Below are 12,444 nucleotides of genomic sequence, written 5' to 3'. Positions count from 1 at the left end.
GTAGCCCTACAAAGTAGCATTACTTACACAGGATCATGGTCTAAAAAAACTGGGCCTGAAAGAAAAAAAGTAAAATGTAACTCAGAGTTGGGAATAAAACAACTTTGTTATCCTCTTTAAGGCACTAAACCCTTGGCCAGTGTTGCAGCCCTAGCCAAGTAGCTAATTTGGTTAGAGCGTCATCCCAATATGGGGTTCCATCTTTGATTCTCGGTCAGAGCACATACAGCAAGTAACCAGTGAATGAATAAATAATTGGAACAACGAGCTGATGTATCTCTGTCTCTTCCTAACAATCAGTAAATTAAAGTGTTGCAGTTAGTTTTATGGAAATAGCAAATTTTTGTGTCTTCTGTAAGACTCAAAATTATGTTGATGTTATCGTTGGTATTAAATTTAAGAGTCAGAAGGAAGTCAGGGCCCAACAGTTGTTGAACATCTGTGGTGTCCCACAGTGACCGCTCGGCGTGTGCATTCACGTGCAGGCAAAAAGCAGTGGTCTCTCCCGGAGGCTGTCCATCTCCCTTCAGAAAGTCTACCTGCTCCCACCCTCTTCCTCGTAGGGAATTAAAATCTGCTTCCCAATGTTTCTACATTCCCCTTTGGAGATAAGAAAACAAATGTACCTACTTGTTCATATAACATAGGCTTCAAATATTAGGAAGTAGCTGTTAGCTCATGTCACTTATAGTCTGGCTAGTTCTGGCTAGCCATCCACTTTCCTCGCTTTTCCTAAGCTCCTCCATCCTAGTTGTCCTCTGGACCTTTCTGCAAGTGGGTAGCCAGAACTAATCACAGGTCCTAAATATAGGAGTGGGTTTATTGTGTCCCCTTCACATTTGCTTTTTTGTTACATCACACTTTGGATTTGTGTAGCTATTACATAAACACCCAGTCAAGTAGTTTCTGCTAACCACTAAATTTGGAATCAGAAAACTTGGTTCTTACATAATGTCTATTTGTGTTAGTTACAATCATAGAATTTGGAGAGTATGAAGTAGTATTTTACGGAAAGGAGGAGCAGGGTGAGCACGTGTCTAGATAGAATTGAGTGTGGCAAGAGTAGCAATGAGGATCAGGTTCAGAGAATCTTGGACAGGCGAGGAGTTAAGTGTGTCAGGGACCACAAAACCACTGCGTGTGTGGCTCGTGGCAGCAATTTTGTAGACGAGCTGAAAGGCTTTGTGAAAGATGTCTACCCGGGTGCTGTCTCTAATGTTGACCTTTAGGGTCCAGTAGTTGCTAGGATATGTGGGCATTGTTTATGAGTTGCTTGAGGGAAACACCTTTAATGCTCTTTTGAACTTGACCTGTGAAGTTGGGCATCTGGAGTATCTATTTAGATGGCTCATGTTTTTCAATTCTCTATAAAATGAGAAAACTATTTAAAAATAAACACAAAATTTACTTCAGAGAATAAAGTTTTAGCCAAAGCTGCACATTTATATAAATGTGACCAAAATCATAAACATATCAGAATGTTTGAAATTGCTATGGATTTCTAAATTGTCAGCTCTGGTTAGCTACTCCATTTTCCCCAGGTGTTATGTGAAAGCAGAATGTGACCAATAAAGGACACCTGGTCAAGATGCTGTGCTCACACATGGTTAATAGAGGGCAACGATTCTCACACTTGTTGATTTCAAGACCTCTTTCACTCTTGACAATTATTGATGACCCCAGAGAAATTTGCTTACATGGTTTATATTGTCAGTGTTTACAATATTAGAAATTAAGTTGAATACTAATTAAAGAAATCTATAATATTTGTCTTAGTCCATTTGGACTGTTATAATACCATAGACTGGGTGGCTTATAAACAACAGAAATTTATTCCTCACAGTTTTTTTGTTTTTGTTTTTTGTTAATCCTCATCCAAGGATATTTTTTCTATTGATTTTTTTTTTTTTTTTTTTTTTTTTTGAGAGAGAGTGGGAGGAAGTGGGGGAGAAAGACATCAATGTGAGAGGTTGCCTGGGGGATCGAACCTGCAACCCATGTATGTATCATTGACTGGAAATTGAACCCTCAACCCTCCAGAGCACAGGCCTATGCTCTAACCATCGAACACATTGGCCAGGGCCATTTTGAGGGCTAACAGTTCAGGGTCAGAGTGCCAGCATGGTGAGGTTCTGGTGAAGACACTCCTTTGGGTTGTAGATTGTCATCTTCTCTCTGTGTCCTCACATGCAGGAAGGGGGCTCGGGAGCACTGTGGGGTCATTTTTGATATGAGCACTAACCCTGTTCATGAGGATTCCATCCAGAGACTTTTTTCCTATGACATCACATTAGTTCAAAATATGAATTTTGGGAAACATTAACATACATAATATTTTAAAGAAAAAATATATTTTCCAAACCAAAAAAGTTTTCATGAGAAGCATTGTTTTATGTTTTGAATATATTTTATTGATTTTCCACATAGAGAAGGGAGAGGGATAGAGAGCTAGAAATGTTGATGAGAAAGAAACATCGACCAGCTGCCTCCTGCACACCCCCTACCGGGGATGTGCCTGCAACCAATGTACATGCCCTTGACCGGAATCGAACCTGGGACCTTTCAGTCCACAGACTGAAGCTCTATCCACTGAGCCAAACCGGCTTTGGCTGTTTTATGTTTTGGGGGCAACTTGAAATTTGGCTTTATAGGCAGCTAACTTTAATTTCTTCTGCCTTCATTCTGCTGCAGTATGTTTTGCTGGTTGAAGTATATGAGGAAAGAATCTGACCACATACCCACACACCGACAGATACGTAGTTTGAAAAGTAGAGTCTTTTAGTAGCTTTTTAAGGGAATTGTTGGTATTCTTCTTTATTGTACCAAAACTTAAAAGGTGGTTTCTTAGAGGTTAATGTAATGTAATGTAAGGAATCCAAAACTAAATGAAGTTTTTGTTGTGTGTTCCATTAAGTTCTATTGGTCTGTATCGCACTTTGAATAGATCTTTTATCCACATGGGATTTTGTACCATCAGGTGTTGGATATACGGAAAATGCTGAGCTGTATTCTTTTTCCATTGTTAATGCATTTCTTTATATAATCCCATAAAACTATAGCTGTAAATATCACCACTGATTTTGTCGGAAGTCTTTAGGTATTATCAAGTTCATGTGGCAGGTAAAAGTTTTCCAAAAACCTAATTTTCACTCAAAAGCTTGAATTTTATCATTGGCAGCAACTACTGTCCATTGTATTCCTAGAAGTGACACAATCACGTACATTTTCAAAAAGTCTGCAAGAGTCAAGTTTTCATAACCACAGTTCACATATCAATTGTTCTTTCAAGTCAGAACGATGTTCCGTGAAAGTGTCAGTTCCTACCGTCCTACTTAAGTTTGCAGCAGAAGCGCCTCATGTGCCTTTCCCATTTGTTACACAGAATAGTAAAAAAATGTACTTAATAAAGTTAATACTTTTTACTGCTTCATCAAGGAATCTGCTGCAGAGATTGGCTTTTGTCCCTTTCATTTAAGTGCGAGTGTGTGGCAGGACAGAATGTAACCACAGCGCAGCTTGATTTCACTTCCTTGCTGGATTCCTCCTAAGGTACCTGCAGAAGTCAATGAATTGAAAAAGGCAGGTGGCATTTTAGGAATTATGAAATTAGTTTTTTGACCTAACAGTCACCCCCTCCCCAGAAGTCTAGGGACCCTATTTTTAGAATTAATGGCTTTAGGATAGGGGAACAGGGTCTGTTTCAGTCATCTGGGACAAAAGTGCTCAGAGGAAGAAAAACTGAGAACCTGGGTGAGTACATGCTTAGAGGGCAGAAGTCAAGCAATTTTTAAAGGTTTGTGAAGTTTGTGCTAATGTTGATTCTTCTTGATAAGAGACTGGAGCTAAGACGCAACAGGTCTCCTTCATGCACTGGCCAAGGTGTTAAAGGAAAAGGGTACTTTATATAATAGCATAATATTCAGAGGGGAATTAGATCTCCAGAACAAAAATCTGGGCTCTGAGGTCCAACTACACCAGTCTTCCATTTTCAGCCTTTTAGTTCTGTGTTTCATGTTTTTGGTTCTTTAAGAACACACACACACACACACACTCAAGTCCTGGTGCACGAAACTCGTGCGCTCAGGGGAGGGGGTCCCTCAGGCCAGCCTGCACCCTCTCACAGGCCTGGAGCCATCAGTTGGACATCTTTAGCACTGTAGAGGAGGCAGGAGAGGCTCCCACCACCACCCCTACGTTTGCCAGCCACGAGCCAGGCTCTGGCTGAGCAATGCTCCCCATGGGAGCGCATTGAGCGTCTGCCCCCTGGAGGTCAGTGCGCATCATAGCGACCGGTTCCACCAGCTGATTTGCATATTAGCTTTTATTATATAGGATATATATGTATATATATAATTTAGAGAGAAAGAACCATTGGTGTGAGAGTGAACATCGATTAGCTGCTCACCCTCTCACCCCCCCTTTACTAGGGATGGAGCCCACCATCCTGGCGTGTGCCCTGGCCAGTGTGGCTCAGCTAGTTGGGCATCCTATGCACTGAAAGGTTGTTGGTTCGATTGCCTAGGTTTCATTTATTAAACAAAGTTGTAATTCCTGTTAAAAGCATCACATGCTAAACATGTCAGTTTGCACATAAAAAAAGTTTTCTTTTTATTGAATTTATTGTTAGCAAACCATACAGATTTCAGGTGCACAAGTCTACTGGATAGACATTTCATAAGTAGGGTGATGATGATTGCTATTTTCTTTGCTATGCTCTTTTAAAAAGATTTTCTGACTTTTTAAAAATGACAAAATAGTATTTTTATTGGAAAATTATTTTCATTAGCAAATGAAAAACTCCACAAAGTTTATGTGCTATTTCACCGTCTTTCTTCAGAGACTCGGGCATGGAGATAAGAATCATGCAGATGCAGACAGATCTCCTGTGTTTCTTCAGTTCATTGACTGTGTCTGGCAAATGACAAGACAGGTAACATATATATCCATTCTTAAATCCCTTTTTTAAGACTTCCAGTTGGAGTTGGGAGATTTGGAATTCTTGTAAGGTTCCTAGATAGCATAACTATTACCTGATTGTCACATTGTGAATTAAGCTAATGAATATTATTTGGAAGTAGTATTAAACACTTGACAATTTGATCCCATTAGCATTTCAGTGAGTGGCTCCATAATAACCAAAGAGGTTTCCTCTTCTATAGATAATTAGTAACACCAAGGCAGTACCTTTACCCAAAAGCTCATTTGCATAGGGTTAAAAAGATAAATGAAGAAACAGGCAAGTAAATTTAATGAAAAATGGGTTGGGTGGGAAATTATGGCAAGGTATATATAATAGATTCTCTTTTTTTCTTGGGTATAGAGAGATTTTTATTTTTTATTTTTTTAGAGCTTCTATCAACTTTCTAACAAACCAATGTGAAATTTAGTGTAAATGGTTTGGTATATTTAGATAGTCCAAGAGAGAAAAAAAAATCTGGCTAATTATGGGATCACCTCTTCCTAATGGGGCAATTGTTTGTTTGGGTCATAAAAATATTTAAATCTACTCAAGAAAAATATCTCAAAACCCAGAAGTGGGATACAGCTCATTGGTATGTCAGTTATCACCCAGGGGTTTATTAGGCCAGGCAGCTGGGTGTCTGGTTTGTTCTGAGTTAGATTCCCAGGAGAATATAAGGAAGGGAAATTGCTGGCTCTGCTATGCTTTAGGGTCACATTTTAGCCTCAAGAAAATACTATTTATTTCATTTAAAGAAAGTGGTGATCCTTAGGAAAGAAATACATCCATTATAGTGTACACTAAAGTTTGCCCCCTCACCCCCCCAACAATTTCAGTTTGGGTGGATTATTTGGAAACTTGCTGGGTTAAATATGACTACAGTATGATGAGGCTGGTATTTTCACACATTAATACTACAAATGTGTATACAATTCAGTTTTGTTCTGTGCATTAGGTTCTCATACGTTGTGGGAGGGGAAATGCTACATACTTTAATGTTTACTACTTCTTGGAACAGGTGTGAAATTTTCCTTTGGAATTGCCTTTGAGGTGAAGTATCAGCTCTACAAATCCTTACCAATCCTTTTTTGGGTTTTGACTAAAAACAATAGGACCCACTTAAAAAAAAAAATACACATGGGAGACATATTGATTGGTTGCTTCCCACATGCGCCCCCTAGTGGGCTGGGAATAGAGCCTGCAACTGAGGTATGTGCTCTTGATTGGAATCCCCGGACCCTTCAGTCCAGGGTGGACTTTCTATCTACTGAGCCAAACTGACAAGGGCAGGACCCATTTTTGACCATTATCATATTCAGTTTCTAAATAGCATTTGTCTGTTAGCAAAAGTCAAATGCCATATCAAAGGACTAAGAAAGTTGTGGGAAGCCATGGCATCATTGATGCTTATGTGGGCTGCTTCCCAAGGGGACTGTCTTAAAGGGGCAGCTAAGTGAATATATTAGTTCTGGTATGCATGCTTGTTACAAAAAACAAAAACAAAATTAACAGCTGTTTACATGGCAGAGTATATGACGAGTACATTTCTTCCTTAGTAGCTGTGTTAACTTTCTCTATGCTATATATCTAAAAGCAGTTTTACTTTAATGCTGAGCTTAAGGTCCTTAAATAGAAAATCAGTTTAATCTTGTTATTTAGATAGAACCTAAAATACATTAAAAAGTGATTCTTTTAGACATCTAGTTATATTTTTATGTACATTTTCTTCCTGAACATAAAATGTGTTTATTGGTAATCTTCAATTTTACAAAAAAATTGCGTGTTTGTACAGAGACTTGCACATTTGTCAAAATGAGGATTATGTTGCAATTAGCCAGATTCTACCTCTATTCCTACCAGCACCTTCATTCCTGGGATCAGGTAGCAGTGGATGAAGGGCCCTTGAGATTTTTAATATGTAAGGAGAACAAGAGATTTTAAAAGCAATGCCAGCAGTTAATGCTCTATGTGTTTTGTTGTGAGGAAATGCCCACTGATTAAGATGTCTTCTCATAACAGCTATCCACAAGCTCAGCTCTTCTGGGTTGCTATTTCATGAGTCAGAGTGCATGCATAGCTGGATAATAAATAAGGCTGAGTATTAACAGTCAGGTGATGGCATTTATTTTCTAAATAAATGGGATTTGACCAAGTTTCTTAAAATACTTGGAATTTTGTTAGCATGTGCTTGATCACCTGCTGCATTCATTCAGTTCCATAGCCACAACATGGAGTTACCATTCATCCTTTGAAAAATCTGCTATATTACCCTGCTTTTGCTTACAGTTTATGCTATTTTCCTTCACTACTGGGTAGGGATCATTCTAAAAAACAAAACAAAACACTTAACTTGGAATGAATGTTTATTTCCCAACTCTATAGTCTAAATGTTCATGGAATTCCTTTTCAGTTGTGTAATTGGTACAGTTTTATGTGGAAACATTGGAATAATTTTGAACCATTACATTGACAGGATGGATTAAACTAAATCCTTTACCTTCCAGTGGTTCTGTGTAAGACATCCAGTAGGCCCCTACCAAAGTGAATTTTCTTTAGTTGGAAAGAGGCTGCCAAAGTACTGGATTACATAATACTCCCGTTTGCCTGGATATTCTGTGAAAAGATAAGCAGATTCATTTTAAATGGTCTGCACATCTTCCTGGGACACTTATTTGTGTGCACTGATAACTTTTTTTGGAGACATTGATGCTATTTTTTTTTTGTAACTTCTAAAACAAAACAATGTTTTTGAAATTTAAAGAACAATCTTCCTAAGTTGTTTATGGTCATTTTTTGGCAGAGAAAGATTAGAATTGCCCAGGTCAAAATTCCTCAGTCTGTAGGGCTAGCAGATGTAGATTAGAAACATCAAGGTCTGACCATTCAAATTCTGGAGATTTTTGGGAGAAATAACCTTAAAACTTAAGTGGTAATTTTTGAACTGAAAACCAAGTGGCTAATGCTATAATGGCTTAGAAATATATTTTTGAGTATTGTTTAGCCTACTTTTAAATATTATAAAGGATATACTCATAACCTACAGGGTGAATATGCTTGAAAAAATGTCTTAATAGTTTTGTGTTTGTGGTGTTTGATTTGTAGTTTCCCACAGCATTTGAATTCAATGAATACTTTCTCATTACCATTTTGGACCACCTGTATAGCTGTTTATTCGGAACATTCCTTTGTAACAGTGAACAGCAGAGAGGAAAAGAGGTAAAATAATGAGCCCCTATCCTGGTTTACCCTCAACATGTATTTTCCCTGCTAGAGTGTATTTTGTGATGGATTGCAACTAAACAGTTGTTCTTTTGAATGATTTCTTTGGCCATACTTTATTTTATATGCTTTAATATGATTCCTTCCTCCCATACTTCTGAGCCTGATCTAGTATTTTAAAGTACCTCTGTTACAATGCTAAAGATGCCAGCTAGCTGCCAGGTGAGTTATGGGTGGGAAGTAGTGTCTGCTAAGGAGCACTAGTGTACCTGTTATCCTTGCAGGATGGAAAACTCTTCAGAGCAGGTGCAGAAAGATATATTTGAGTAAATGAATAGCTCAAATCTAAAAAATACATTGTTCATGAGTCATTTTATTTTTTAAATTGTAAAATAATACTGTAAAACATTCAAACACTGAAAAGATACTACTATGTATAAAGTTTGTTGTTCCATTTCACCAAAGGTATTACTGATGATTGGTGTTATTTACAACAAACCATATAAGGATTACTTCTGTATGAAATTCTTAATCCTATTGATCAGTGCATCAATTTTTATTTTTACAAAGGTGGCTAATAAATAGATTTTCCATGCTTTTCTATAAAGCAGTGGTGGAGCACCTTTTTTTCTGCCAAGAGCCATTTGGATATTTATATTATCATTCTCAGGCCATACGAAATTATAAAAAAATTAGCCTGCTGTTTTGGATCAAACATTGAGTGAACCCCCTCCACACCCCCCATGTCTTGGCAGGTCCAGACCAAATGGTTTTGAGGGCTTTAAAGGCCTTTGGGCCAGACGTCCCCACCACTGCTGAAGCAGAGAGCAGAGTTGCTTGCTTTGAGACCTTGGATTTGTCACGTATTGTGTGACATCTGGCAAGTTAATTTCTGCTTCTGTGAAACGGGTAATATTACTTACTGGTGTGAGGATTAAATAAACCATACAAAATACTATAATCATTGCCATGTAGTAAGTGCTTCCTGGACTATATTTTTAATTCACCATAATATCTTTAATGTCTACTAGCACACAGTAAATAACTGTCTGCACAGTAGGCACTCAAGAATTGGTTGAATGTTAGATAATTCAGAATAGCTAAATACTTTCATTTTTGAGGCTTGAATAGGATTTACTTTATTTTTTAAAAGGACCGTTTTTACCGAGGTATAATTTGCATTCCATAAAATTCTTTAAAAAGTGTATTGCTTAGTGCAAGCATGTCATCAGGCCGCAAGTTTGACAAGCTTGGTTTAGTGGTTTTTAATATATCTAGAGTTGTACAAATGTCAGCACTATGTTCACAACATTGGAAAGAAACTGTGTACCTGTTAGTAGTTATTCGCCCTTCTCCTGCCCTCCTAGTGCCTGGCAAACCCTAATCTGTCTTTGTGGCTTTGCCCCTTTGGGCCATTTCACGGAAATGGCGTTATTCAGGATGTGACCCCAGTATCTGGCTTCTTTCACATAGCATAAGGTTTATTTTGTAGCTGGTATCAATACTTTATTCCTTTTTATAGCTGTTGTATAAACTACTTTGTCCATTTGTCAGGTGATAGACATTCAGATTTCTTTTTGGCTATTATAAGCAATGCTTATTATAAGCAATGCTGCTTTGAACGTCTGTGTACAGGATTTCATGTGCCTGTTTTCAAACCTAAGAGTGGAAATGGCACAGTAACTCTGTGTTTAACTTCCCCAATACTCTGATTTTAATGTCTGTCGCTAAGGTACCAAAGAGATCACAACATACCTCTCTGTAACTTTCATCTGAAGTACAAAGAGCTCATGTGATGAATATCTTCCTTTTACAGAACCTTCCTAAAAGGACGTTGTCACTGTGGTCCTACATCAACAGCCAGCTGGAAGACTTCACTAATCCTCTCTATGGGAGCTACTCCAATCACGTCCTTTATCCAGTAGCTAGCATGCGCCACCTAGAGCTCTGGGTGGGATATTACGTGAGGTGGAATCCACGTATGAAACCACAGGTATGCTGTGCAATACACTGGGAGTTTTCATCCTTGCAATTGTATAGTAACTAGAAAAATATTTAAAACTTATAACTACAGTTAGAACTATATAGTAGAAAAAGCACTACAGAGGGGTAATCAGTATTCTTGGTTCTTATCCTTCCTGACTGCTTAAGATTGCTTTGAAAATAACACTTCTATTTTGTCCTTTCTCCGCTGTACAATGAAGGCATCAGACTGGATTAACTTCTAGAGGCCTTGCTATATTAGGTTGGAGAAATATGAAATTTTGGTTCAGTTTGAAATATGGAATACTTAACTACTTATAACTCTTCAAAAGACTAAAAACCTCAAACTAAACTATAGGGATTATTTGACATTGGCTTTTAGATCATATTATTTGTTATATTTGGAAAATTGCCAGCTTTAGAATATTCTGTGGAAATGCTTGGGGGCAATGGGAAAGCCAGAGGAAGAGCAGTGGTGCTGGGAAAAAACCCCACATTGCAACATTTAGTAGGGACAGGACTACATACCAGAAAATGTGACTTTGGGCTTGTTTAGAATTGCCTAGTTGGAATAATTTTGTGGTGTTTTGCTTTTGTAGGAGCCCATTCACAATAGATACAAAGAACTTCTTGCTAAACGAGCAGAACTTCAGAAAAAAGTAGAGGAACTACAGAGAGAGATCTCCAACCGATCAACCTCATCCTCAGAGAGAGCCAGTTCTCCTGCACAGTGTGTCACTCCTGTCCAGACCGTGGTGTGAAAGGACTGTTAGCTGGACCATTACCACCACAAACTCCTCATTACAAATGGCAGCTCTGAGTAAAGTCTCCTGAATTTAGAACCCATCTGTGAGAGAAAGTCTGTCCTTTATTTATTTAAATCTGAGTTTAGAACTGTAGCAGTGCAGGGGGCTTAAGTGAAATGACCCCACATATAATTACATGATCATAACACTAATCTTATTAAATTACCCAAAGAATATTAAAATGCTTCAATCCTCAATCTGCAGTGGGAACAAGTTTCTGATTTTAAAAGGAAAATGTTCTTAGAAATTTTGGTGTCTAGTAAAATCAAAATACAACCACTTCAAAAATATGATGACTCTTGATGAAAGAGAGCTCATTGCACAGAGGAGGCGGAGCATCACTTTCAAACCAACACTAAAGTTCCATGGCATTATACACACTGTAATCTCACAACGCCTTTTCCCATCCTGGGTATTCCTTTTTTTGTGGTAAGTGATCTACTTTGATCACCCACATTTTTCATATATGATAAGGCAAAGTCTTAAGGATATTATGGTATAGTTGAAAATTTTGTCATTATTTATGTACTTATTTAAGATGCATTACTAAATAGCTATCCAAAATGATGTCTTAAAGAGGTGCTTGTGAATAGGATGGAAAGGAGTAGCTGTCCAGGATTTCAAAAATTCCACATCCTTCAGATTAGTTTACACTTGACCAAATTATTAGAAGTAACATTGAAAAGCTTACTATCTACCCTACTTCAGATTTTTTTTGGTATATCTGAGCACATTAAAATATTGCCTCAAAATTTAGCAATTAATTTAAGTTTACCAGGATTCATTTTTTTCTGAAATCTACAAATTGCTTATAAGCATTATGCTCAAATTTTACATGAAATATTTTACTACTGTCCTTTGCAAAGCCTGTACTTCCACTGAATGATAGTCTACCAAAGAACTTGTTGCATATAAAAATGTATTACAACCTGAAAGCCAGAAAAGGAACTCCCGCTTCACTGTACACCTGCTGCAGCAGGAGTTCAGTGCTGGTATAAACTGAACTCCTTGATGCCTGTTACTCTACAGGAGCCATAGGTTATGTACTGTAACAAAGCAGCTTCTTGGCCCTTGGGTCTTTAAATAAAAGGAAATTTCGAGTGAGTTTTTTTTTTTTTTTTTTTTTGAGGAAAGGGGTATTCTTTCATCTGTTTCAAAATGAAATGTTCAATTTGAACTTATTTTTCCTCTAATACACAAATCAAACAATACAGTGTTTGTTTTCACTTGTTCATTATAGTCTGAACCTTAGCCTGCTCTTCTTGTCTATGTGGAATTTTGTCATTATGTAAAATTTCGTAAGGAAATTTATAATCAGGATTTAAGTGGCCAGTCTATCAGTATTAAAGCTAACTTTTCTATTCCAAGTATTTTATACACCCATTCTCTCTTGTCCATTCTACCATTCTCATTTAAGCTTTTATTATCTTGGTCTTATATGTAGATGATGCACTGCACACTAGGGCACCCAAGAGC

The 12,444-nt window shown here is 37.6% G+C and overlaps 1 protein-coding gene across 8 annotated transcripts in view; it reads left to right on the top strand.

The window, feature by feature from the left end:
* Window positions 1-12,072, top strand: part of MTMR2 (myotubularin related protein 2) — an 83,726-nt gene extending 71,654 nt beyond the window's left edge. For 7 of the 8 annotated variants that reach the window (XM_036428362.2, XM_045577452.1, XM_036428364.2 and 4 more), the window contains 4 exons: window positions 4,838-4,930; window positions 8,063-8,176; window positions 9,996-10,172; window positions 10,762-12,072. In XM_036428362.2, the coding sequence (XP_036284255.1) occupies window positions 4,838-4,930; window positions 8,063-8,176; window positions 9,996-10,172; window positions 10,762-10,923 (546 nt within the window). In that variant the 3' untranslated portion in view covers window positions 10,924-12,072. The remainder of the gene's footprint in view (window positions 1-4,837; window positions 4,931-8,062; window positions 8,177-9,995; window positions 10,173-10,761) is intronic. The other variant, XM_036428363.2, reaches the window with a different exon arrangement.
* Window positions 12,073-12,444: the final 372 nt, after the last annotated feature.

The sequence above is a fragment of the Pipistrellus kuhlii genome, unplaced genomic scaffold (assembly GCF_014108245.1).
Source record: "Pipistrellus kuhlii isolate mPipKuh1 unplaced genomic scaffold, mPipKuh1.p scaffold_m20_p_9, whole genome shotgun sequence".
NCBI classification, from domain to species: domain Eukaryota; kingdom Metazoa; phylum Chordata; class Mammalia; order Chiroptera; family Vespertilionidae; genus Pipistrellus; species Pipistrellus kuhlii.
Note: the sequence above shows the minus strand (reverse complement) of the source record. Positions and strands in the feature narration are given on the sequence as shown.